The sequence below is a fragment of the Octopus sinensis genome, linkage group LG2 (assembly GCF_006345805.1).
Source record: "Octopus sinensis linkage group LG2, ASM634580v1, whole genome shotgun sequence".
Taxonomy (NCBI): domain Eukaryota; kingdom Metazoa; phylum Mollusca; class Cephalopoda; order Octopoda; family Octopodidae; genus Octopus; species Octopus sinensis.
In genome coordinates, this window is record NC_042998.1 from 99,098,740 (window position 1) to 99,121,006 (window position 22,267).

General features: G+C 39.3%; 2 protein-coding genes across 10 annotated transcripts in view; one reads left to right on the forward strand and one right to left on the reverse strand.

The window, feature by feature from the left end:
* LOC115222900 (profilin-4-like) overlaps positions 1-16,168 on the reverse strand; it is a 30,032-nt gene extending 13,864 nt beyond the window's left edge. Inside the window, exons 1-3 of one of the 6 annotated variants that reach the window (XM_036498608.1) lie at positions 16,041-16,168; positions 15,012-15,115; positions 7,188-7,312 (exon numbers count right to left, since the gene is read on the reverse strand). In XM_036498608.1, the coding sequence (XP_036354501.1) occupies positions 7,188-7,304 (117 nt within the window). In that variant the 5' untranslated portion in view covers positions 7,305-7,312; positions 15,012-15,115; positions 16,041-16,168. Of the gene's footprint in view, positions 1-7,187; positions 7,313-10,185; positions 10,256-10,613; positions 10,797-12,979; positions 13,302-14,983; positions 15,116-16,040 lie in introns of those variants that run through there. The other 5 variants (XM_036498606.1, XM_036498613.1, XM_029793289.2 and 2 more) reach the window with 5 other exon arrangements.
* A 250-nt stretch (positions 16,169-16,418) lies between these two features.
* The window catches only part of LOC115225466 (protein FAM228B-like), a 76,760-nt gene continuing 70,911 nt past the window's right edge, over positions 16,419-22,267 (forward strand). For all 4 annotated transcript variants that reach the window (XM_036498600.1, XM_036498599.1, XM_029796424.2 and 1 more), the window contains exon 1: positions 16,419-16,867. The gene's annotated coding sequence lies outside the window, so the exon portion shown is untranslated. The remainder of the gene's footprint in view (positions 16,868-22,267) is intronic.

Consider the following 22,267-nt stretch of genomic DNA (forward strand, 5'->3'; position numbering starts at 1 on the left):
GCCTTGCGCCACACCGACTAAAATCGGCTAGGGCCGAGTTTGAGCACATGCTTCAACTTGGCCTTATACGCCCCTCCACCAGCCCATGGGCGTCTCCCCTTCATTTGGCGCGAAAGGGTGAGTCTTATTTTCGCCTGGTTGGAGACTATCGACGCCTCAATGCCGTAACAATAGCCGACCGATATCCAATCCGAAATCTCCAGGACTTTACGGCAAATCTCCATGGTTGTACCATTTTTACGAAGGTCGACCTTATACGCGCGTACCATCAAATACTGGTCAACCTAGCCGACGTTCCGAAAACTGCGATCACTACCCCCTTTGGGTGTTTTGAGTTTTTGTATATGAGTTTCGGTTTGCGGAATGCTACTAGCACTTTCCAGCGTTTCATTGATGAGGTCGTCCGCGGTCTTGATTTTGTGTTTGCCTATGTTGATGATATACTCATTGCGAGCGACACATGTGAAAATCATCTCCAGCACCTTTCTCAGCTTTTTCAGCGTCTTCGCGCTTATAGTATACGTATAAATCCCGACAAGTGTGTTTTCGGACGCTCTTCCCTAGATTTTCTAGGCCATCATATTGATTCGAGTGGAATCAGCCCTCTCTCGTCAAAAGTCGATGCCATTCAACGCATCGCAACCCCCACTTCCTTGCGCCAGCTCAGGTATTATCTAGGGATGATCAATTTCTACAGACGTTTTATTCCCGGTTGTGCAGATAAGCTACTTTCTCTCACCAGGCTATTAAAGGACTCTCCTAGAAAGGACAGTCAAGTCACCCTCTCTGTTGAGGCAGTGACAGCCTTTGAGTCCATTAAGAAGGAGCTGGCTTCTGTTTCTTTGCTTGCACATCCAGTTCCTGGTGCTTCTCTCTCTTTGACTGTAAACGCATCGGACACTGCGATTGGCGCTGTGTTACAACACACAGTGGATGATCATATTCGACCTCTAGCTTTCTTTTCCCGTCAACTGCAACCAGCTGAACGACGATACAGCACCTTTGATCGTGAGCTCCTAGCGATCTATCTATCGGTTCGTCATTTCCAGCATCAACTTGAAGGGCGAGATTTTGTGATCTATACGGATCACAAGCCCCTTACGTTTGCCCTGTGTTCAAAAACGGACAAACTCTCACCTCGTGCTTTCCGGCACCTGGATTTTATCTCTCAATTCACTAGCAACATTCGACACATACCTGGAAAAGAGAACGTTCCTGCTGACGCTCTCTCTCGCCTTCCAGTCTGCGCCCTTTCGTCTCCTGCTGCTATCGACTTAGCTGCCATCTCGCAGGAGCAGCCACCTTTGGCGTCGTTAGACTTAACTTCTCCCAGGTTCTCCTGTTGCCAGTTTTCCTACCTTCCGCTTCCGTCAGCCGAAGGCACCATTCTTTGTGATACTTCCACTGGTTCTCCCAGACCACTTGTGCCTGAGAACCATCAACGCTCAGTGTTTGAAGCACTGCACTCCTTATCACATCCTGGCATCACTGCCACCCTTAAGCTGATCACTGCTCGGTTTTTCTGGCCGAATATGCGTCGCACTATTACTTCTTGGACACGCACCTGCTCCAAGTGTCAACGGTCCAAGATTCAACGGCACGTTTGTGCCCCGCTTGGACAATTTCCCCCCATGGAGGCCCGTTTTCGCCATGTCCACATCGATCTGGTTGGACCATGGCCTGTGAGTCGCGGGTTCTCTTATCTGTTAACTTGTGTCGATCGCTTCTCCCGCTGGCCAGAAGCCATTCCGATAGCAGACACTTCTGCTGAGACTGTTGCGCGAGCTTTCGTTTCAAACTGGATTTCTCACTTCGGAGTCCCGTCCCGATTGACAACTGATCGTGGATGTCAGTTTGAAGCCTCACTATTTCGCGAATTGTCGCGAATTTTAGGTGTGCACCACATCCACACTACAAGCTACCATCCAGCGTCTAATGGATTAGTTGAGCGGTTCCATAGACAGCTCAAGGCCGCTCTTCGTGCCTCTTCGGACCCACAGTCCTGGATTGAATTTCTGCCCATTGTACTTCTCGGCTGTCGAACTGCTGTCAAGGTAGACCTGGGGTTTTCTGCTGCAGAGCTGCTGTATGGTACCACACTGGCATTGCCTGGTATGATGCTGGTGCCAGACACTTCCCAGCCCCATGATCCGGCGACCTATGTCACCAGACTGCGTGCATATTTTTCGAACCTTCCACCTATGGTTCCCAGAAAGCAATCTCCACCATCCCATCTTCCACCGGATATGAACACCTGGTCGCATGTTTTTGTTCGGGACGACTCTGTGAAGGGCCCACTTGTTTCTCCCTATAAAGGACCTTTCCATGTGCTTTCTCGCACACCAAAGGTTTTCATGATTGAGATAAATGGTCGTTCGGAGACCGTTTCTGTGGACCGATTGAAAAAAGCACATTTTGAGACGTCTTCATCTTTTGATGACAACCTTGACACACCCACCTATGCACCTTTAACAACACCTTCACCTGCACAAACGCCTTCACCTGCACAAACACCTTCACCTGCACAGACGCCTTTGCCTTCACCGGCTCCTACAACACCATCCTCGCCGTCAACGGGTGCCCCGAGCACACTGTATGTTACAAAATCGGGCAGAACAGTGCATTGGCCCAAGAAACTTTCAAAGACAATCTACATTTAACTTTCTTTCAAATTTTTCTTGTTTTGTATGATATTATGTACCAAGTCTTCTGGGGGATCGGCAAGCCATCTGTTTTTCTGCAGCACCACCACAAATTTTCTTGTTGTCGTACTTTCGCACTCGAGGGGGAGCCTTGTAGTGATGCTACTGTGTAGGGTTCAGCGCACATGCACAGAATGGGACTACTTTCGGGTGGCCACCGGAAGTCTTCCCCATGCGCATGTGCGGGAAACGTTCCCTTAGGCCCGCCAAACTCAAATCCTCCTCTCTGGCAAGTCAGCCAACGCGATCGAACGTACATTTTGCAGGCTCTGATAACCTCACCGACCTAGCCGCCAACGACCATCGAACCTCTTCAACAAAACGAACAAGAAGCTGTACATCAGAGGCTGTCCTTCTCCCATCAGACACACGTAAGTCATCGCAATAAATAAACGAACTGCTGTCTTTTACCTACAACCTGACTTCGTCTGTATTGTCTTACAAAAATTGTATGTGACTGGATCGGATCGACACCCTTTCAGTGAATCGATAACCCATCCTGTTACACATACAATTGTGGTTTTGATTCTTGGGCCAGGCAATGCATTATGTTCTTAAGCAAAACATTTTACTTCACATTGTTCTTGTCAATTCAGCTGGCAAAAATGAATGTTTTTGTGACTGACTGGCATCTCATCCATGGGGGGAATATATATGCCACAAAATCCAGGAAACCAGCCTTATGAACCTATGGCTTAGGAACGATCTTTGGTTATTATTATTATTATTATTATTATTATTGGTGAGCTGGCAGAATTGTTAGTACGCTGGGCAAAATGCTTAGCGATATTTCATCTGCCACTATGTTCTGAGTTCAAATTCCACCAAGGTCAACTTTGCCTTTCATCCTTTCAGTGTTAATTAAATAAGTACCAGTTACACACTGAGGTTGATGTAATTGACTTAATCCCTTACCCCAAATTTGAGGCCTTTTGCTTCCAGTAGAAAGGATTTTAATTATTATTATTATTATCATTTTAGAATTCATTTTTGTGAATATGGAAGATTTACAGAAGTTGACAAGAAATAAGGGTGTGACTCATTGGGTGTATAAACACAAATTTACAAGAAAAGTGGAACACAAATAAACTTGCTGATGTATAAAGGAGAGAAAATTGCTTTGGCAAAAGCATGTAACATCAATGAATGATGAAAGTTGCCATATATTGCCAGTGGATGATAACTGTGACAGACTGAGATATGGAAATAGGATTGTTGATACAGGTACAGCTGTGTAGTTAAAAAGTCTGCAGTGCAACCATGTGGTTTTGGGTTCCATCCCATCATATGCCACCTTGGTTAAGGATCTTTTACTATAACCTTAGGACTATCAATGCCTTGTGAGGGAAATTTTGTTGACAAAAATTGTATGGAAGTCCATTAAGTGTGTATGTGTTTATGCATGCCTTCACACTATCACTATGTAAGCAAAAATTATGAGTGTTTATATCTCTTGTAAACAAAATAGCCAATCATTCAACAGTTTTGTTGTGTAATTAACAGTGGAATATAAAAAAAGAAAAATCCCTACTTGTAACACAAGTAAGAATTGGCAACAAGAATGGCATTTGGCAGTAGAAATCTACCCCAGTGACTCTTGTTCAACCCATCATCATCATCATCGTTTAACGTCTGCTTTCCATGCTAGCATGGGTTGGACGGTTCAACTGGGGTCTGGCAAGCCCAAAGGCTACACCAGGCCAGTCAGATCTGGCAGTGCTTCTACAGCTGGATGCCCTTCCTAACGCCAACCACTCCGAGAGTGTAGTGGGTGATTTTATGTGCCACCAACACAGGTGCCAGGCGAGGCTGGCAGACGGCCACGCCCGGATGGTGTTTTTTATGTGCCACCGACACAGGTGCCAGACGAGGCTGGCAGACGGCCACGCTCGGATGGTGTTTTCTATGTGCCACCGACACAGGTGCCAGACGAGGCTGGCAGACGGCCACGCTCGGATATGGTGTTTTCAGTGTTTTTTTTATGTGCCACCGACACAGGTGCCAGACGAGGCTGGCGAAAGGCTACGATCGGATGGTATTTGTTACGTGCCCACGGCACGGAGGCCAGTCAATGCGGTACTGGCTACGGTCCCGTTCGGATGGTTTTCTTATGTACCACCGGCACTGGTACCACAAGGATACAAATTCCATTGATGTTCATCTATTTTGATTTGGTTTGACTTGATTTGATTTGACTTTGATTTGATTTGCCTCAACAGGTCTTCACAAGTGTCACAAGCAGGAAGGTATGCACAGGTGGACTGACTACGTCCCAGGTAGGGGCCACGGGTTATGGCTTCATTAGTCTTGCCGGGTCTTCTCACGCACAGCATACTTCCATAGGTCTCGGTCTCTAGTCATTTCCATGGTGAGACCTAACGTTCGAAGGTCATGCTTCACCACCTCGTCCCAGGTTATCCTGGGTCTACCTCTTCCACGGGTTCCCTCAACTGCTAGGGATTGGCACTTTCTCACACACCTATCTTCATCCATTCTCGCCACATGACCATACCAGCGCAATCGTCTCTCTTGCATGCAACAACTGATGCTTCTTAGGTACAACATTTCTCTCAGGGAACTAACGCTCTGTCGAGTGAGTACACTGACATTACACATCCATTGGAGCATACTGGCTTCATTCCTCATGAGCTTACGCATGTCCTCAGCAGTCACGGCCCATGTTCGAACACATGCATCATACAGTCTGCCCTTTACTCTGAGCGAGAGGCCTTTAGTCACCAGCAGAGGTAAGAGCTCCCTAAACTTTGCCCAGGGTATTCTTATTCTAGCAGTTACACTCTCAGTGCACCCACACCCACTACTGACTTGGTCACCTAGATAATGGAAGCTATCAACTACTTCTAATTTTTCCCCCTGGAAAGTGACGGAAGTTGTTTTCTGCAGATTTTCGGAGGTCAATGCTCCCGAGCATCTGCCACATATAAAAACTATCTTCCTAGTTAGCCTACCTTTGACATTGCTGCACCTCTTATGTGTCCATAGCTTACACTGGGTACATCTTATAGAGTTTCTACCTACACCTTTTCTACAGATCGAGCAGGGCCATCTTCCTGAGGACATTTGTGGATTGCCTACCTTTCTACTTATTAGTACTTTGGTTTTAGCTAGGTTGACTCTAAGGCCCCTCGATTCTAAACCCTCCTTCCACACCTGGAACTTCTCCTCCAGTTCTGATAGTGACTCAGCAATTAGAGCGAGGTCGTCAGCATAGAGGAGCTCCGAGGGGCAACCTGTCTTGAATTCCTCTGTTATTCCCTGGAGGACTATGATAAATAGGAGGGGGCTGAGTACTGAACCCTGGTGGACCCCAACCTCTACTTTGAATTCTTCTGTGTACATGTTGCCAACCCTAACCTTGCTTACGGCATCTCTGTACATGGCTTGCACAGCCCTCACCAGCCATTCATCTATCCCTAGTTTCCTCATTGACCACCAGATGAGGGATCGGGGGACCCTATCAAAGGCTTTCTCCATGTCAACGAAAGCCAGGTACAGGGGCTTATCTTTGGCTAGGTATTTCTCCTGCAGCTGCCTTACCAGGAACATAGCATCAGTGGTGCTTTTCCCTGGCACAAACCCAAACTGCATCTCATCTAAACTAACTCTCTCTCTCTAATTAGTTGGGCTATGACCCTCTCCGTAACCTTCATTACCTGATCCAACAGCTTGATACCTCTGTAATTATTTGTATCTAGGGCATCACCTTTACCTTTGTAGCAGTTGACTAGTACGCTGCTACACCAGTCATTGGGTATGACTCCTTCGTGTATCACCTGATTGACTATACGGGTGACTAGGTTATAGCCGACACTGCCAGATATTTTGAGCATCTCTGCAGTAATTTCTGATGGGCCTGGGGCTTTCCCTGTCTTCATGCTTCTAATTGCCTTAGCTACCACGGAACTATCAACTCGGATAGCTGGTCCCTCTGTTGGGTCAACATTCGACAGACTCTCTTTATCCCATTCATTTTCTTTATTCAGCAACCTTTCATAGTGGCATCTCCAAACCTCTCTCTTTGCATCCAACTGATATTAAAACAATGGTGATTCTTTACCTTACTGATGAGATGACAAAAAATTGTTATTCTTCACAGCATACCCAATAGAGCTACAGGATTTAATAAAAGCAACGTTTAACTTTGTATTAAATAGTATTAGATGGTGAGATTTAAATTTACAATTGGACAGGACTATAGCCAATCTAACACAAATTCATCCATTCAAAAATTTGATTCTTATAGGGAACATAACAAAATATTAAAAATCGATTTGAAATTCAGTAAATTAACTATAATAAAAGGTTCAGTTGCATGAAACAGGAGAACACATTCTGAATTCCAATCCCAACAGGGCTATTTGGGGGGTTTACTTATCTAGTACCAATAAAATCAACATATTCACCTTCCTATAAAACTTGGTTTTGTGCAAAGTCAAAATTTTAAAATATCTATAAATTACGTACCGTAAATCCAAGTGAACAAGCCTTCACCATATTGCTTCTGGCATCAACAATAGCAGCTTGTTGTACATGCTGAGTTTTCATAAGTATTTCTTGTAGTATCATTAAAGGGTTTTCCATGGCTTAGCCTAAGAATAGAATAAAAATATGTTAAGTAACTTTATAGCAATCTTATCAAGAGTTATTTCCCTTCCACACTGCACAACGTGTCTAAGATCCACTGAATGAGTTTATATTGTTCGCCCTGCTAGCGATATCACCTTACCGACTTCAAAATTAAAGAACACATTGAATAATGGCTGAAAAAAGCTAGATTACTCATTGCTCGCCAAGGGATAAATAACAAATCTCAGAGGCTACGTCTACAGTCACATCTAACTTCATAGGGTATCACACTACTGACGTAAGATAATGCGAAATGTTTATGGACAAAACGTTGAGTTTTGAAATTAGTACACCATCCTATTTTCCCTAAAAAAAACTTCATCAGATCTCCATTTTAAACATCAAATACCATATAGTTCTCTAAAACAAATATTTCATTTTTATATTTTTACTTTTGCCAGTCACTCTACTCTTCTCCGTACTCCATTTTTTTCTCGAAAATATTGTCTGCATTATATATATTTTTCAAGGTAGGAAATTGTTTTTATTAAAATAAATGAATAAAATTTACAAATTCATTTTTTTTTTTTATTGCGGAGGTGGGCTTATTCTGAAACTCAAGACCAATTAAATGAAAACAGGAATATATAATAAGGTGACATAGATCACTATTGTAGCAAAAGAGACGCTGTATAACGTATAATTAACAAGTCTGATTAGCGTGCAGTGGTATTGTGTTCCAACTGCTCGAGGCTAAGGGCTACGAATATAGACGTATAAGGGTCGGACTCCATTAACTATGCTTTACGAAAAATGCGCTTGGTAAGGAGGGAGGAAGTTTAAGGTGTTGGAGAAGGATGTTTTTAGATAACTGTCTCAATCGTCTTGGAAGAAATAACGGCAAGACGATACGTGAATGGAATAAATGTATGTAGTGGGACAGGAGGAGGAGGGAAGGAGTTTGTGGGAAGCTTTGTTGCTGGTACTCAGGTAAATGAGAACAGCAGGGAAATGTGTACATATGGAAAGATTCCACCTTTCAAAGTGAAGTATTAATTAGCATATGGCTGTCACCTGACCAGCAGAGAGAGTTATAGTTCACGATTGGGAGATTTGTGCCTCGGAGAGAAAAAGAAGTTATTGCACAGTAGATAATCTACTATAATCAGTATCTTAATTTTTAGCATTTCATCCAATGAAAAATAAGTTTATGTGTAATGAAATATATGTCTTTATTACATATCCTTTTATTTTTTGGTTTTTTTTTTAAAGTGGACGAGGAAAATCTCTGCAACCCTACACCTAATTTTAATGATTTAGGTTTACTTAGTCTGCTTAATATTTGCCTCCCTTGACAAAGTCATTATAATAGTTACTCCTCTTGCGAAGTTTTTATGATAATTACTTCCCTTCGATAAAAGAACCAGAAACAGACAATAGCGATCTTTATTCCGACAAAGACTCTATAAGGAACATCTTGTTTTAAGGCATACGTACTTATTTTATTTTACAAAGTTTATTGATCTGTCAAACTAGAGACTGAAGAAATGTTAGCAAAAATAAACAAGTTTCTTAAAATAAGAACTTCGTGAATTGAGAAGAATTAGTACAGTTTGAGCGGAGCCCTAAAAGAAACGACCTGCCCTTTACATCTCTCCCGATTTTCTTCTCTATTTTTATCCTTGTATAATTAAGAATGGACTTTGAGATTCCCTTTCTTTACTTTTTCCTTTTTTTTTTTTTGTCGGTTCTTTTTATTTAGCAGTCAAGTTTGAAAAGTTTTCTTCAATCAAAACTGAGGAGAGAAGAATAGAACAGAGAAATGTATTAAAGTTGAAACGGGGTAGTGACGTGGAAGTTTTTAACTTAGTTAACTGCCGTCTCATCGCAATATCAGATAATATTCGTGAAGGTGCTCGGCCGTTCCAATGCATGAGTGTTTGGGCTGTCTCAGCAATGTTTAGTAAGAAACACCGGCGAACCCAGATGCAGAGTATGCATTCCACTTTTTTTTTTTGTATTCCATTTTTCTTTTGCCATTTTTAACTGTTTGCTTTGTTGCTTTTAAATAAGAAATTTGAAACTTCAATTCGAATAAATCAAATATTTTTTTCAGTTTCTTTTAAATAGCATTTTAATTTGAGATTAAACTTCAGTGTTATCCTCTCAAGTGGATCTGTTGGCCAACTTGAAATATCTGGAAAACTAGAGAGAGGAAGGAAACACTAAAAATATTACGTGAAAACATAATAAGAATGCCTATCTTCCAAATATTTTATTCGGTAGATTTCGGATTCCAATCATGTTGACATTCTTGTAACCAAGTGAATGATTTATGAGATACGAACTATCAGAAATGTGACATGAAACAACGAAACAAAACAAAAGTTAGAAAGAACTACTAGATAAAATCTATTTCTAAAATAGACACAAGGACGCACAATTGGGAGAAAGAGTATAATGGTAAATACAACGAACCTGAGTATCAAGTAAGACTGCTAAAACTTGAAGCCCTCAAGTTTGTTGCAAAATATTTACAGTACCCAGATGAGGGAGAAATCCATATCCCGATGACAAGAACAAAGGTCTTTTTGGAAGTGGAAAAGATGTTGGACAGTGAAAAGTAACATGTGAATTGTAAGACTGAAAGGTGACGCTGGCACAAGAAGAAAGTCATACAAATTAGAGTGGAATCATTTCAGAGAAAACGAAGCCAGTCACGAAGGAACTACAAAACCACTGGATCTCAGCTCTCGCCCTTTGTGTTTCCCTCGTATATGTGTGTGTGCGTGTTAGTGTGTTCATGCGTGCATGTATATATACATACTCGTGTATATGTGTGCGTGATACATACATACAAGTCAGAGTTAGGAAGAACAAGTATGGAAAAACTGACTAACACGAAACAAATAATGAAAGTGTGTGTGTGTAATTTATAGAACTTATAGATGTTACGTGAACGATACACCGCTATAAAAAACTTAGCGGTGTCGTATGAAATTGTCACCCATAATTATAACCCAAGTATCGATCTATTGCATTTCAATCTATTTTAGATTTAGGGTTAGGGGTGGGGGAAGGGTATCTTTTTTTCTTCACAAATGTAAATAAACCCAATCTGTTTCTTAAACGAGGGACATATTCATTATGCACAGAATGTTATTTACCTAAATGGACGCCAGTGATTGGTTAAAATTGCCGAAATGCAAGAAATTAAAGACGAAATATGTTACAACCTATAGAATTTTCTTAATAAAGCCAAGAGAAAATGATGTTTTATAAACACATTCTACCAGTATACGAAGTTTAAAACTTTTTAGTTACCTAGAAATTATGTTACAAACTGCCGTTCAAAAGGAAAAGATCCCCGTTGTAGTTCAGGCTTCCGCTGCTAGAAGTCACTTGATGCGATTCTCAGGCATCAGTCTGCCGACCGGTGTTGTCCGCTATGATCATACTCCAACGTGGTGCTTCTCCCTTGTTCGTCGATTTTTGCGACGGCTGAAACGAAAGAACAGCGTGTTTTCCGTGAAATTCCGTTTTCTGCTGCGGAAAATGGTGGCCGAAGCAGTTGTCATGCTTTAAACAGCTTACAAGGACGCTGCCACGACTTTAGCAATGGTCACTTGTCGCTTAAAGGCCAACCACATTCAAGATGAGCGTCCACCTCCCGAACGAATGAAAATTAATAAACTGATCTTGGAGGACCGTCGCTGAACAATTGATGAACTTGTTGATGTGACTAGTGTGTCCTGGAGGTCTTGCCAACGAATTTTGTGCGAGGAATTGAGAATGAAAAGAGTTGCAGCTTGCTCAAGGAAGATCAAAAGCAATCACGGCTGAATGCATGTCGTAAACTAAAAGAACAATTATAAGTTGATCCGGACTTCTTTTTCGAAAGTTATCACTGGTGACGAAAGCTGGTGCTATGGAATTTGCAGTTGTGGAAGAGGTGAAGAAAAAACAGGCATTAAAAGGCATCACTTCGCAAGAGTTCCAGCACTGCTTCGAAGAGTGGAAAATACGTCTGGACCGATGCATTGCTTCAAATGGAGAACACTTCGAAGACGATATAAGTGTAAACATGTAAAACTAAATGAATTAAATAATATTGCAAAATTTCTTTTCGGTACCCTTTTGTGTGTGTTGCCAGCTACTTCAGAGTACAACGTCTAACTACAGTCCATCTGCATTTAAGATCTCTGGCTCTCACTAGCTTTCACTCAGAGTGTTTAATGATATGTGAAGTACATACACGTGTATACACAGACACACACACAGGCGCGGCTGTGTGATAAGAAGCTTACTTCCAAATCATATTGTACCGGACTCAGTTCCACTGTGTGGTAACTTGGGAAAGTGGCTTCTATTATAACTTTAGGCCGACCAAAGCCTTGTGAGTAAATTTGGTGGGCGGAAACCGAAAGAAGCCTGTTGTGTGAGTGTGTGTGCGTAATGAATGGTGGGATGGGGATTTTCCCTAACTCAAGTGTGTGGAACAGATTGGTTGAACCGGCCGAAATGGGTCTAAAATATTGTATTTTATAGATATTAACACACACACCTATATATATAGGCAAACCTACACAAGTATGCCACTGACTTTGTTTCCTTATAACTTTCAGAAAAACAGGTAATGAAATGTGTTTTGAATATCTTTCAGATGGTGTAGGTTATGATTGTATCGGAATTAAATGTGGGGGAAAATTGGGATGAAAGTAAAAGATACGCGCACCCGGTGTTTAGGGTTAGGGTCTTTGTTACGCCGTAAACAGGTGGTGTGCGTATTCTTTACCTCCGCAGAAAATTGGTAGGTGCACACACATATATACTGACCAACATTACATAAATACCAACATAACGAAACCTGAAATTTTGAAAAAAACAATTGTGATGCGACAATATGTATGTGTGCGCGCCCACATACATATCATAATCTACGCCATCTGAGAGGCATTATTTTCCTTTTGAACGGCAGTTTTCAACACAATTTCTAGTTGTCTCAGTTTTAGACGCAGCAAATGACTTTAGCTAAATAGAGGCGATTCATTGGTTAAAATTCGAAAAATTAAACTACGTTAAACTTACAAATTACAATTTTCTCAAGAAAGCCAAGAGAAAAAATGTTTTATTTTGACACATTCTACCAGTATACGAAGTTTAAAAGTGTTTAGTTAACTAGAAATTGTGTTCACATGTGCCGTTCAAAAGGAAAAGATCCAAAAATGTTTTATTTTGACACATTCTACCAGTATACGAAGTTTAAAAGTGTTTAGTTAACTAGAAATTGTGTTGAAAACTGCCATTCAAAAGGAAAAGATCCAATTTCATTAATAAATATCAATGTTTCTGAAAGTTATAAGTAAATGAAGTCGAAGGTTGCACACTTGTGTAGGTATGCCTCTGTGTGTGTGCGCGCGCGTGCATGCGTCAAGCTAATTTCAACTGTGAGACTAAATATAATACAACCCGATGCGTATGTGTGTTTGGAAAGAACGAAAAGCAATTTATTTATTTTACCAATGAGATCTGAAATCTAATTATTCTTTTTCTTTTTTGTTACTTGGTCGGTAGGAAAACTGTCTGTTTTTATAGGAATGGGGAATCACTTACTAACAAGAAAACAGTCCAAATATAATGAATATAATCAAATTCTGGAAAAGAAAAGAATCGCATGTTCTTTTACTTACAGAACGAAATAATTTTCTTTTTCCAAATTAATGTTTACGAAACAGCCAATTTCCATCAATCTCCAATTTCACGCACATCAAGCATTGCCAAATACAGGGTTCATTAAAGATTCCTTTAAAAAATTTGTTCAAAATGTTGGGGACATATTTAAAAATACATTTTTGTTTATTTAATTCTTTTTTTTTTTTTTTTTCAATGACCTCTCAGTGAAATTATTGATAGGTTGAATGAAATTTAGATCGCAGAAGTAGCAGAGAGAAGTAGCTCTATTTAATTTTATGGCAGTTTTGAGATATGTTTTGTCTGACACCGTTGTCATAGCAACAAAGAGCTGACTATTCTTTCAGAATTGAAGTTTTAAAGTGTTATAAAAGAGGAGATTATTTAAATAAAAGTTTCGTATTCATTTAAAATGCTACACAAAAATATACAAATCTAAATGTGGAAATATTTTATTTAAAAAGTTCTACTTCAGTCATACACTTGTACAAAAAATATGGATGCGCAGAAATAACTCTAAATTAATTACAATACCTTTTCTTTTCTCTAAATACTTTTTCTTCCGCTCACATGGCATGGCCTGTGACAAGAATTTCATCAGAGATTACGAAGTTTAAAGGCGGCGAGCTGGCAGAAACGTCAGCAACCCGGGCGAAATGCAGTATTTCCTCTGTCTTTTACGTTCTGAGTTCAAATTCCGCTGAGGTCGATCTTGTCTTTCTTCCTTTCGGGGGTTGATAAATTAAGTACCAGCTGTATACTGAGGTCGATCTAATCGACTGCCCTCCCCAAGGCTTCCCAAACATTTCGGACGTTAAGCCTAGAGTAGAAAGTTTCTTTCGCCCCACTCTCTTCTGTGAATGCTAGACTTCCGTGTGTGCAAATATAATCTGAAATCTCAAGAAATTCTTAGACCTATATACAATGTACTCTCACCACTCATCTCCCATAGTCCCTGTGATACTGTGATATTCCAGGACACCCGATTAAACAGAATGTATTGATTGTTATTGTTTCTTTGTTTCACTTTCTATTACTAACCCCTTCCTTTTTTTTCTTTCTCTTTTTGTTACTGTTCCTTAGTTTTTTATCAACTACAACGGGCTAAATTAAGGACCCTCACAAAACTTAAGGCACCAGAGTTAATCCAAATATATATATATATGAAATAATACAATCAATTTCCCCATTTTTTCATTATGCTCCTAAATGAATTTTTAAACCTTCTCAAAGACTTAGTGAACAGTCCCTATCAGATAGGTGATGTTGGGATATGTAGTTGAATTAGAGATTAGAATGTCGTTTCAAAAAGAAAATGCCATATCGGACGTGTGATTCCTCAAAAATGGTTATTTGGAGAGAAGGCCACAACAGGCCTTGGATTTATTTGTTTTGTTCCGGATAGGTCGGCATCATCATTACTACCTTTGATTTAGGAAAATGTTATTCTTGGAACAGAAATCTATATGGACTGTTAGTGCTTACAACGGAATAAATGCAATCCGTGATACCAACCACCATTTCACCATTTGACATGAATGGAGCATGTACAAATCATGCAGAACATTTTGGAAGGAAATGAAACAGCAATTGAAACATATGAACGGAACTTGAGAAGAGATGCTGCTATCTCATTTAGACGAGTTCATGTGGCAACAATTAAGGGGGAAAATCTGTGATGAGGCTTTCATTGACATTTCAAGTTAGTATATTGTTCAATGACCCTATAAACAATTAAATAAATAAAAAAAATTTCCGCAAATATATACATATAAGTGAGGTGTAATTAATTATTTTACTATCTCATGCAACAAAAAGAGAAAAAGAATAAGAAGAAGGAAGAAAATAATGAGAGAAAGTGAAAAAGAAAAACACAGTAGTACCAGTCCCTGCATAGTGGTTCTAAAATTCAAAGTAGTTCCATAAAAGATGTTCTTCCAAAGTGAAGTGAGGTATAGATCTAATAGCAATGCATAAGGAAAAAAGCAAATTTCAAATTACTTTTTTTTTAAAGTAGAAAATGCTTCATGCCTGTAAATGCATAATTCTGTATTGAAGAAATAACGTTACATAATTTCTTAAATTGAAGTTCCTCTTGAGTATCACATATAGCAACAGTGGATAATGTTACTGGGCTAAACAGAAAAGAAAATAATGCTTCAACACACGAACTCATATAAAGAATCTTACAAACCAAATCCAAAAACAAAATAAAATAATGTGTGTTATTGGAAACTAATGGATATACAGTGAAGTGATTTATCGTTCAGTTTAAACGTGTATTGTTATTGGAAACTATCTAAAATGATGATTTCATGCAAGGAAAAGGTTATTCAATAGTGGCGCCTTCGAAGGAAAAAAATAAAAAAAGCGAATAGTCAGTTGCTCCAATTATGGTCTATCCGGGCAATGCAAAAATGAAAAAGTACATTTTTAAAAAAATTTGTTTTATAAAATTAAAATTGCTGCCACATTGTTGTTCTCCCATTCGCATATAAAACCGGTAAAAATAGCAACCAATTATACCATCCTCTATTGCATACCGTTCTGGGAGTTGACAAAACAAAGTATGGGTATCGTTAAGAGATTGATATCGATTTAATCGACTACACCCTACCGCTGCCTTCACTCGTGAGATCTCATGACTATTTAAAAACATTATAAAACAAAGGTTTAAATCGAATGAAAACATGCGTTCACATAAACGTTGCTATACTTCAAAATAATTGAAGCGCTGTTGAATTCTCGTTGTTTAACTTCAGCTCAGATTGGACTGAGCAGACATTATTTTAAAGGGATTTCCAGTCATGATCGTCAATATTTTTCTCAACCTAACTATATCTTAGACTTCCTTATTTAATGTTTCGTTTTTTAAACCTGTTAGGCTGTGATTTAAAGAAAAGTGACTTATTTCTGGAAAGTCTGAAGACAATTTAGTAGCTCCTGTAGCAGTGCAACCAGAAAAAATAATGTAAATGCTGAACCAAGACCTAAGATAAAAAAATTTACAAAAGTAAATTGTAAATACCAACAGAAATGAAGAAAAAAAGAAAAACATACACAGTCCCTCAATTAGACACTACAACAAAGAATACTGGTATTTTCATCTTCAAAAACATTTTATGTAATCTCAAACCCTCGCGGCATTACAATGGATGATCGCGAGGTTAAAACAGCCAAGCAATCCTCGTGAGCATCATCTACGTTGAGACGTGATACCAATGATGTCAACATTTTCGTTGTCAGCAGCCTGGCTTCTTCGAAAGAGCTCAAATGCCACAGTTCGGAGAAAAATTATAATTCACCAGTATTTACTGTATTTAAGAATTTGATTGCTCATTTACTTTTGTAAATTATTCTAAGAATATTTAAATATTTCACAACACAGTATATCAATCAGTATATGTGTGAAGGTGTCTCTTTGCGTTCAATAAATCAGACAAGTGAAAGAGACTACTGGACCAACATGAAATAGCGCAATTTTTGTCTTGAATGCAGTGCAGCGACCGACTCATTTGAAAGAATGAGTGAATGGGTGAGTAAATGAACAAATAAATAAATAAATAAATGCTAACAAATATGATGTGTACTCCTGCTGCTCGCCAGGCAATAATTATTGCACACTTAACACATTTCTTTTATGTGGGAACGTTCTCTGGAGTTTATTTTACAGAAATAATTTCCATTCGCTTTATTAAAAATTATGTATTATTAAATAAACTTGTTTTAACATTCGGATAAAATCGAAAGCTGAACTATATTTTGTTCGACACCGTTGTCATAGTAGCATTACCAGCCACAGTTAAAATACAAATACAATCATGTTGTCGAGTATGCTTTATGCGATAGAGATTCTATTTGGTTACATCTAAATTACAGATACCTATGTAAGTATTATGGCACAGAAGTTCGTTGTTTGTTTGGAATGTAAGAATTAAAGATTACTATACTATGCCATGCTTTTAGCGGGTCGAGCGACCTCAGAAGAGAAGCTTTGTACAGATAACTTTTGGCTTAGTGAGAGATACAAGTTGCATTTGTTTGTTCAAAAACTACAAAAAGACAATCTAGCTGTGACCGTTCTGTCTCCCATCCCACCAAGCATACTGTATACATTATCCGAAGACTTTTGTTGCTTTAAAGCAGCAAAGTGTGATGCAGAGGGAGGAGATTTGACTACTATTTCTTGCAGATCAAACTACCACTTTGTGATTTCCGAAAGATCAAATGTTTAATGTGAACAAATTTTGCGAACTTAGAAATTTAGAAAAATTATATGGAAAACTTATTTGCTAATCTTGTTAATATGCATACAACAAAATATGAAAACACGTCTTTTAAAGACGTTCAAGTTATATTATCGGTTTTCTCATTGACTCTGTGGAGTGTAAAGTAAATAGGTCTTGATGTAATAATAATAATAATAATAATAATAATAATAAACATTGTGTACAGTGCTCAGGTGCACTACAACTCATCTAAAGTGCATAAACAATCAGGTGTAGTTTCGACGGATTTCGGAAAGCATGAGGGCCTTAAAGGATGCAGTGTCATGGCAGTCAACAACTGACGCAGGCAGTTTATTCCATGCTTCAGCAACTCTGAGCGTGAAGAAATGTTTCCGAAAGTCATGGGAGCTGTGTTGTTTTCTGACTTTGTAGGCATGTCCACGTGTGCTAGACATATGGAGATCAAAAAGGTGTTCAGTGTTGTTATTGGTGAGGTGGTTGACAACTTTGTGGGCGTTTACCAAGTCCGTCGCCAGACGCCGGAGCTTCAGTGAATCCATGCCCAGGGAAACAAGGCGCTCAGAATATGGTAGGTGTCTGATGGAGGGTATGCGTTTGGTTGCACGTCTCTGAACAGATTCCAGGAGGTCAATGTTCTGAGTAAGATAGGGGTTCCAAACTGATGATGCGAATTCCAAGTGTGGTCGTACCATAGCTGTATACAGTTTTAAATAGATGGCTGGAGAGCGGCTAACAAAAGTCTTGCTGAGTGATGTCAAGACACCCTCGGCCTTCTTGACAATTTTAGAGATATGCTTTGTCCAACGCAAATCACTGCTGACAGTGATGCCTAGGTCACGCTCACATAAGGATTTATTGATATCAGTGTTGTGGAGGGAGTATGTGGACGCAGGGTTTTTTCTCCCAAAATGCATGGTGGTACACTTGTCCACAGCCAGTTTCAGTTGCCAGTCTGTGATCCATTGCTGCATTGTGTCCAGGTCTGATTGCAGGAAAGAGCTGTAGACAACAGGATCTGTCCTCTTGATTTCAAGGTACAGCTTGATGTCGTCTGCATATTTTAATACTGTGGCATTCTTTAAATTTGCATCTATATCGTTAATGTATGCCACAAACAAGAGGGGACCAAGGACAGATCCCTGTGGTACACCCGATGACATCTCATATGGTGTAGAATGCTGTCCTAGAACTGTGACTACCTCCTTTCGGTTGAGAATGAAGGATTTCAACCAGTTAAAAAGGTCATCCCTGTATTGGTATAATATTTAGGTTGCATACTGTTCCATATTGAAGCCAACTTCTAACATTATTCAATTAACATGTATTTTTACAGAAATATATCACAATATTTACATAGCTTGCAAGTAATATGTTGTGCCAGAAGTAGAGATTAGTTTGTAGTTACATTAATAACAGAAAATAAAAAATGGCTTTGCATGAGAGGCAGGGAAAATACTCTGTTCTTTAAGTCAATAATTCCTTTAACCTGAATTGAGCTGCAGCCATTGTCTTCTTGACGGGCTTGTTGTCTGCATCTGCACAAAAGTGTATGCTGCACACCTAGCATTCTTGGCCACCTTTCTGCCTCTCTGGCTGTGCTTGCTTGCATTGATACCACGTTGTCTTTTTACGTGAGTTACTAAAGCTTTAAGGTTTTGATTCTAGGCTTCACTACGATGAAGTGTCCTCAGGCTCTCCAAAAGCCAACAATGTATTACATTATTGTATGTTTTCTCATAATATATCCAACCAACAGCTAAGTTCTTTCTTATCTGCATTTTGTTTGGTATAATTCTATTGAAATACAAGAGATCAACTGTTCTTTTTGTTTTTTTTCTTTCATTATTTTTATTCTTCTTGTACCTGTTTCCTTATCTCCAGAAAACTATACAATTCATTTGCTATGAGACCAGTTAGCAATTTTCCGAGTAAACACGTAATAGGCCTTTAATTACTGACTTCTCTATTTTCTTTATCCTTCTGCATTGAAACTGTCTTTTCATACATCAATAATGTTGGCCTTCAATTTTCTGTGTAGTCAATAAAAAGAAAGGTTATGTATACTTGTGCTTGCTTGGAGAATCCCTGAATGCTATTGACCCAGAAGCTTTCCAGTTTGCCACACTTTTAAGCATCTTATATATACTGAGGACATAAAAATAGAGAAAACTGCTAGTCCATCAGGAATAAGTTCTAAGATACTCAAAATATCTGATGAAGAAGGATAGATGATGACCATCCAAAAGGTTGAGTAATACAGGAAAGTGTCACACCCACTGACTGGTGTAGCAATATCATTGTCAACTGCTACAAAGGCAAAAGAGATGCTTTAGAGAAAAGATGTTACAGAGGCATCAAATTGTTGGACCAGAAGAAATCAAGAACAATTGATCAAAAACGGTTAGCATAAATGAAATGCAGATTAGTTTCATGCCTGGAAGAGGTACTATAGATTCAGTCTTCTTAGAGAGACAACTGCAGGAGAAATACTTGGCTAAGAGTAACCCACTATACTTGACCTTTGCTCACTTGAAAAAGGTCTTTGACAGGGTGCTACATACTGTAATGTGGTGATCACTAAGGAAACTAGGTGTAGATGAATGACTTATGAGAGCTGTACAAGCTATGTACAAAGGTGCAGTAAGTAAAGTGAGAATCAACAATAAATATATCGTATGAAGCAAGCATGCTTCACTGGATGTGTAATGCTTGTGTGCATGAATACCAGACAGATCTCAAAGAAAAATTGTGTATAAGAGGAATTAATTATTTGCACAAGAAAGAAGACTGTACTGGATATGCAAATGACATGCATGGAGTATGACTGCTGCATAATGAAGTACCAAGCACTCAAAGTTACTGGAATTTACAGAAAAGAGAGCCCAAGAAAAACTTAGAAGGATATGGTGAAGGCTGACCAAAAGATGCTACCCCTCACTAAAGAAATAACAATGGACCATACTGATTAGCATTATACAGTGCTGCAAAATACCCAGCCACCCACAGCAAAAGGTACCCTAACACAAGGATAGTATTTAAAGATTGATGATATATATATATCATCGTTTAACGTCTGTTTTCCATGCTAGCATTGGTTGGACAGTTCGACCATGGTCTGGGAAGCCAGGAGGCTGCACTAGGCTCCAGTCTGATCTGGCAGTGTTTCTATGGCTGGATGCCCTTCCTAACGTCAACCACTCCGTGTGTGTAGTGGGTGTTTTTTACATGCCACTGGCACAGGTGCCAGGGGAGGCTGGCAACAGCCATGATCGGTTGGTGCTTTTTATGTGTCACCAGCACAGAAGTCAGTCAAGGCGGTGCTGGCATCAGCTATGTTCGGATAGTGCTTTTTACGTGCCACCGGCACAGGTATTGCAACTACAATTTCCATATGATTTTTATTTTGATGTTGATGTACTTGACTCAATAGGTCTCCTCAAGCGCAGCAGTTCTGAATAATCCAGTAATAATCCATGCTTAAGTTCAGTTGACCAATAAATCTGAACAAAAGTCTTATATCAGAGCAACAAGAAACACTTTCAAATCAAGGTACTGTTCACGTAGGTATCAACTAATCAACTCAGACAGGAAACACTCCACAAGCCTATCAAATTACATTTGGCAGCTACAGAAAACCAATGATAGCACCTTTAAAATATATGGTTGATCTTAGGTTCTGTACTGGCCTATAAACACTGAAATGCCAGTGCCAACTTCATTTGATGGAGAAGATTGCCATATTCCTCAAAAATGAAAATTATCTAAATGCCAACTATGAATTACTCAGTACTTGTTTACACAGGAACAAATAACTGCTTATAAACAATTAACAAGGCCCAACTTGATAAAATGCAACCATTGTGATAAAGGCCTGTAAAATAAATCTTGACACTCCAGAAATAACCTACAATCTGTATAAACAAACTGACAAACCAATTATTATATACACATTCAAAAGAAATGCATACTCTGCTATAAAATATCAATCAACTAACTTTCAAACTTTAAATCTATTTGGAAAAAAATATATCACACTAGTTCTACTAGGGTGAATGCATAGTACCTATAACATTTCAGAATTTCATTGGGATGTGTATAACTGGCATGAACACTAGAATGAAAAAAGTATTTCGTCTAAATTTTTATTCTCCTTTCTACACACACATATATATTTATAAATAATCAACCTCATAAAGATATAAAGACAGAGAAATTTCCTGGCCCATCAGGAATCACTGATGATGCTTAAAATATCTGGTGGCGTAGGATATAGCCTAGTCACCTGTATAGTTAATCAGGTTTTCCATGAAGGAGTCATACCAAATGATTGGTGTTACAGCATTATAGTCAACTGCTAGAAAGGCAAAGGTGACACCTTAGGCAGAAATAATTACAGAGGTATCAAATTGTTAGATCAAGTGATGAAAGTTATGGAGAGTCATAGACCAATTTATTAGGAAGAGGGTTAGTGTAGATGAGTTACAGTTTGGATTTGTGCCAAGCAGGAGCATGACTGATGCTATATTCCTGGTTTGGCAAATGCAGGAGAAATATCTAGCCAAAAATAAACCCCTGTACCTGACTTTTGTTGACATAGAGAAAGCCTTTGACTGAGTCTGCTACTCCCTTATCTCGTAGTTAATGCAGAAGCTAGGGATAGGTGAGTAGTTGGCGAGAGCTGTACAAGCTATGTACAGGCATGTTGTCAGTAAGATGAGGGCTAACATTGAATTTAGGGTACAAGTTGGGGTTCACCAAGTGTCAGTCTTCAGCTCTCTCTTGTTCATCATAGTCCTCCAGACAATAACAGAAGAACCAAAGTCTTAGTAAGAAGGAGAGTAGACAAATCACAAATTCCTTCTGGTAGATGGTGTGTAGTGTGGGTCATCTTGTCCTCTGCCCTGCTGCATTTGCTCTAAATGCATGCAAGTTCATTTCCGGCATATTCTATTTTGGCATGGAGTGGAAGGGCTGAACTTTACTGGACAAACATATCTCTACTGGCTGCTTTCCTGTAGAACTCGGTGTGGATCTCTC